Source organism: Oncorhynchus kisutch, linkage group LG8 (genome assembly GCF_002021735.2).
Source record: "Oncorhynchus kisutch isolate 150728-3 linkage group LG8, Okis_V2, whole genome shotgun sequence".
Classification (NCBI taxonomy): Eukaryota; Metazoa; Chordata; class Actinopteri; order Salmoniformes; family Salmonidae; genus Oncorhynchus; species Oncorhynchus kisutch.
The window spans coordinates 30,799,407-30,805,406 of NC_034181.2; the positions used below are offsets into that span (position 1 = coordinate 30,799,407).

At 43.0% G+C, this 6,000-nt stretch overlaps 1 protein-coding gene across 2 annotated transcripts in view; it reads right to left on the reverse strand.

Moving 5' to 3' along the window:
- The window catches only part of LOC109894904 (ANTXR cell adhesion molecule 1), a 61,371-nt gene extending 57,390 nt beyond the window's left edge, over positions 1 to 3,981 (reverse strand). For both annotated transcript variants that reach the window (XM_031830094.1, XM_031830095.1), the window contains exon 1: positions 3,884 to 3,981. In XM_031830094.1, coding sequence (XP_031685954.1) covers positions 3,884 to 3,945 — 62 coding nt within the window. In that variant the 5' untranslated portion in view covers positions 3,946 to 3,981. The remainder of the gene's footprint in view (positions 1 to 3,883) is intronic.
- Between the last annotated feature and the right edge of the window lie 2,019 nt (positions 3,982 to 6,000).

Here is a 6,000-nt window from a genome sequence, read left to right on the forward strand (position 1 = left end):
GTTCGTTCCAGTCATTGGCAGCAGAGAACTGGAAGGAGAGGCGGCCAAAGAAAGAATTGGTTTTGGGGGTGACCAGAGATATACCTGCTGGAGCGCGTGCTACAGATGGGTGATGCTATGGTGACCAGCGAACTGAGATAAGGGGGGACTTTACCTAGCAGGGTCTTGTAGATGACATGGAGCCAGTGGGTTTGGCGACGAGTATGAAGCGAGGGCCAGCCAACGAGAGCGTACAGGTCGCAATGGTGGGTAGTGTATGGGGCTTTGGTGACAAAACGGATTGCACTGTGATAGACTGCAGCCAATTTGTTGAGTAGGGTATTGGAGGCTATTTTGTAAATGACATTGCCAGAGTTGAGGATTGGTAGGATGGTCAGTTTTACAAGGGTATGTTTGGCAGCTTGAGTGAAGGATGCTTTGTTGCGAAATAGGAAGCCAATTCTAGATTTAACTTTGGATTGGAGATGTTTGATGTGGGTCTGGAAGGAGAGTTTACAGTCTAACCAGACACCTAGGTATTTGTAGTTGTCCACGTATTCTAAGTCAGAGCCGTCCAGAGTAGTGATGTTGGACAGGCGGGCAGGTGCAGGCAGCGATCAGATGAAGAGCATGCATTTAGTTTTACTTGTATTTAAGAGCAATTGGAGGCCACGGAAGGAGAGTTGTATGGCATTGAAGCTTGCCTGGAGGGTTGTTAACACAGTGTCCAAAGAAGGGCCAGAAGTATACAGAATGGTGTCGTCTGCGTAGAGGTGGATCAGAGACTCACCAGCAGCAAGAGCGACATCATTGATGTATACAGAGAAGAGAGTCGGTCCAAGAATTGAACCCTGTGGCACCCCCATAGAGACTGCCAGAGGTCCGGACAACAGACCCTCCAATTTGACACACTGAACTCTATCAGAGAAGTAGTTGGTGAACCAGGCGAGGCAATCATTTGAGAAACCAAGGCTGTCGAGTCTACCGATGAGGATGTGGTGATTGACAGAGTAGAAAGCCTTGGCCAGATCAATGAATACGGCTGCACAGTAATGTTTCTTATCGATGGCGGTTAAGATATCATTTAGGACCTTGAGCGTGGCTGAGGTGCACCCATGACCAGCTCTGAAACCAGATTGCATAGCAGAGAAGGTATGGTGAGATTCGAAATGGTCGGTAATCTGTTTGTTGACTTGGCTTTCGAAGACCTTAGAAAGACAGGGTAGGATAGATATAGGTCTGTAGCAGTTTGGGTCAAGCGTGTGTCCCCCTTTGAAGAGGGGGATGACTGCAGCTGCTCTCCAATCTTTGGGAATCTCAGACGACACGAAAGAGAGGTTGAACAGGCTAGTAATAGGGGTGGCAACAATTTCGGCAGATAATTTTAGAAAGAAACGGTCCAGATTATCTAGCCCGGCTGATTTGTAGGGGTCCAGATTTTGCAGCTCTTTCAGAACATCAGCTGACTGGATTTGGGAGAAGGAGAAATGGGGAAGGCTTGGGTGAGTTGCTGTGGGGGGTGCAGTGCTGTTGACCGGGGTAGGAGTAGCCATGTGGAAAGCATGGCCAGCCGTAGAAAGATGCTTATTGAAATTCTCAATTATAGTGGATTTTTCAGTGGTGACAGTGTTTCCTATCTTCAGTGCAGTGGGCAGCTGGGAGGAGGTGTTCTTATTCTCCATGGACTTTACAGTGTCCCAGAACTTTTTTGAGTTAGTGTTGCAGGAAGCAAATTTCTGCTTGAAAAAGCTAGCCTTGGCTTTTCTAACTGCCTGTGTATAATGGTTTCTAGCTTCCCTGAACAGCTGCATATCACGGGGGCTGTTCAATGCTAATGCAGAACGCCATAGGATGTTTTTGTGTTGGTTACGGGCAGTCAGGTCTGGGGAGAACCAAGGGCTATATCTGTTCCTGGTTCTAAATTTCTTGAATGGGGCATGCTTATTTAAGATGGTTAGGAAGGCATTTAAAAAAAATTATCAGGCATCCTCTACTGACGGGATGAGATCAATATCCTTCCAGGATACCCCGGCCAGGTCGATTAGAAAGGCTTGCTCGCTGAAGTGTTTCAGGGAGCGTTTGACAGTGATGAGTGGAGGTCGTTTGACCGCTGACCCATTACGGATGCAGGCAATGAGGCAGTGATCGCTGAGATCTTGGTTGAAGACAGCAGAGGTGTATTTAGAGGGCAAGTTGGTTAGGATGATATCTATGAGGGTGCCCGTGTTTAAGGCTTTGGGGAGGTACCTGGGTGGTTAATTGATCATTTGTGTGAGATTGAGGGCATCAAGCTTAGATTGTAGGACGGCTGGGGTGTTAAGCATGTTCCAGTTTAGGTCGCCTAGCAGCACGAGCTCTGAAGATAGATGGGGGCAATCAGTTCACATATGGTGTCCAGAGCACAGCTGGGGACAGAGGGTGGTCTATAGCAGGCGGCAACGGTGAGAGACTTGTTTTTAGAGAGGTGGATTTTTAAAAGTAGAAGTTCAAATTGTTTGGGTACAGACCTGGATAGTAGGACAGAACTCTGCAGGCTATCTTTGCAGTAGATTGCAACACCGCCCCCTTTTGGCAGTTCTATCTTGTCTGAAAATGTTGTAGTTTGGGATGAACATTTCTGAATTTTTGGTGGTCTTCCTAAACCAGGATTCAGACACAGCTAGAACATCCGGGTTGGCAGAGTATGCTAAAGCAGTGAATAAAACAAACTTAGGGAGGAGGCTTCTAATGTTAACATGCATGAAACCAAGGCTATTATGGTTGCATAAGTCATCAAAAGAGAGCGCCTGGGGAATAGGAGTGGAGCTAGGCACTGCAGGGCCTGGATTCACCTCTACATCGCCAGAGGAACAGAGGAGCAGTAGAATAAGGTTACGGCTAAAAGCAATACAAATTGGTAATCTAGAACAGAGAGTAAACGGAGGTTTCTGGGGGCGATAACATAGCTTCAAGGTATAATGTACAGACAAAGGTATGGTAAGATGTGAATACAGTGGAGGTAAACCTAGGTATTGAGTGATGATGAGAGAGATATTGTCTCTAGAAACATCATTGAAACCAGGAGATGTCATCGCATGTGTGGGTGGTGGAACTAATAGGTTGGATAAGGTATAGTGAGCAGGACTAGAGGCTCTACAGTGAAATAAGCCAATAAACACTAACCAGAACAGCAATGGACAAGGCATATTGACATTAAGGAGAGGCATGCTTAGTCGAGTGATCAAAAGGGTCCAGTGAATAGTGAGGTTGGTTGGGTCACGGCGATTAAGACAGCTAGCCGGGCCATCGGTAGCAAGCTAGCATAGGATGGAGGTCTGTTATTAGCCACCTCGTGCGTTTCTGTCGGTAGGATTAGTGGGGTTCTGTGTGGTAGAGGGGATGAATCCAATTCGCAAATTATTATTTTTTTTTAAAATATATATATAGATATAGTTATAGAGGCCCAAGAAAAAAATATGTATATATGTGGAGATTCTAAGATTTGTGTGCGCAACAAATTATTGGGATTTATCAAACTGTTGCAACATATACGCATATTTTCATTCATAAATCAGAGCCATACTATATGTGTGCGTTACAATTACAACCCCGCCTGTAAAACGCCCTCCATTATTCCTTTACCGTAAAAACAAAAACAAACAAAAAACGTCATTTGCTGTATGATTTGGAGATGTTGGAACTGGACTATTACAGTTTCTAAAGCCAGTGGCAAATTTGATCACATGTGTTTAAACCTCATTTTAATATTTTGAAGTAACTTTTTTAAAATAAAATGCATGCTAAATGGCCTCCCATTCTGCTAGTTTGATAGTCTATTTGAACAATTTAAACGGAAATGCTACAGCACATTTCTATGGAAAATACAAATAGTTTGTGAATAGATTATTGTGTTTCTATATCTTACCTTGGTAGAGGCTCTGAATTTAAATAGGCTACTATCGCAGAGCAATACTGTAGCCAACCCATCCTTTCAAATATTTTAAATAGGCTACCGGATCTCTACTTTTGAGCAGGTGGTTAGGCTATTAAATGAGTGACGGATAAATGGTAGCCTAATAGCTTTTGTCAAACGAGAATAAACCAGTTTTGTCTGAAAAGACTGCGCACATACAAAAAATATTGAGATATGTGTGTGTGTGTGTGTGTGTGTGTGTGTGTATATATAAAACAAATCACGACAACTGTGATGGAAACACGAAGTTTCGGTACCATTTTATAAACGCAGACAGATCATTTGTTCATTGGACACATGGGATCTTTTTCTGTCGGTAAAATGTATTATGCGAGAAATGGCGGTGGAAACAACTTTATGTGGAAATATTGATATAATAACCATCATATGGAAGTAAACTTGGAGTCTGCCTCCCACTACAACTCAGGAAACCATGCAGTTTAAATAAATAATGATGAACTTCACAGGGTGGTGAAAGTGCAAGGTGATGAGCTTGATGCTCCTTTCCAATAAATGTCTAGGGTTTGATTTTGGTGACATGATGATCGACGCTTGACTGCCATTTGACAAATATTATTGTAGACAAGCCTACCCCCACAATATCATGTAGACTAGCCTACCCCTACAGCCTACTGTATCTGCAAGCTGTTGGAGTGCACATGCCTATACCAGAGAGGCACGTTTCTATTTAATGCAACAGTTATTGTGACAAAACTACACTATATATACAAAAGTATGTGGACACCCCTTCAAGTGAGTGGATTCACCTATTTCAGCCACACCCGTTGCTGACAGGTGTATAAAATCGAGCAAACTCCATAGACAAACATTGGCAGTAGAACAACCTTACTGAAGACACAGTGACTTTCAATGTGGCACTGTCATAGGATGCCACCTTTCCAACAAGTAAGTTCTTAAAATACTTTCCCTGCTAGAGCTGCCCCGGTTAACTATAAGTGCTGTTATTGTGAAGTGGAAATATGGTCTGGGGCTGTTTTTCATGGTTTGGGATAGACCCCTTAGTACCACTGAAGGGAATTCTTAACCCTAAAGCATAGAATGACATTCTAGATGACTCTGTGCTTCCAACTTTGTGGCAACAGTTTGGGGAAGGCCTTTTCCTGTTTCAGTATTACAATGCCCCCGTGAACAAAGCGAGGTTCATACAGAAATTATTTGTCGAGATCGGTGTGGAAGAACTTGACTGGCCTGCACAGAGCCCTGACCTGAACGCCATTGAACACCTTTGGGATTAATTGGAGCCAGGCCAAATCGCCAGGCCAAATCTCCAACATCAGTGCCCGATCTCACTGAAGCTCTTGTGGCTGAATGGAAGCAAGTCCCCGCAGCAATGTTCCAACATCTAGGAGAAAGCCTTCCCAGAAGAGTGGAAGCTGTTATAGCAGCAACGGGGTAACCAACTCCATATTAATGCCCATGATTTTGGAATGAGATGTTTGACAAGCAGGTGTCCACATACTTTTGGTCATGTTGTGTATCTGTAGAGTTGAAAATGCGATGGAAACACTATGAACTACTGGTGGGAAGATATGCGTATTTTCTTTATGTTTATTTTTAGAATATTAGCACGAAAATCTGTCACCCATTTGATGGAAACCTAGCTATTGTCTAGTTAGTATGTCTACTGAAAAATGTTTTTAGCTACAGTGGAAGCCCACAAACTTCAAAGCAAACTATAAACTATCTGTTCATCAATTAAATTCTACAGTATATTATAAACCACGCTCCCTTTGGGATGTAAAGATCAAGAGGTTACTTGAAAAAATTGCCTGTCTAATAGGTCTGATTTAAATCATTTATATTGTTTACTTGAGACACACTACCGTTCAAAAGTATGGAGACACTTAGAAATGTCCTTGTTTTTGAAAGAAAAGCAAAAAAAAGTGTCCATTAAAATAACATAAAATTGATCAGAAATACAGTGTAGACATTGTTAATGTTGTAAAGGACTATTGTAGCTGGAAATGGCTGATTTTTAATGGAATATCTACATAGGCATACAGAGGCCCATTATCACAACCGTCACTCCTGTGTTCCAATGGCACGTT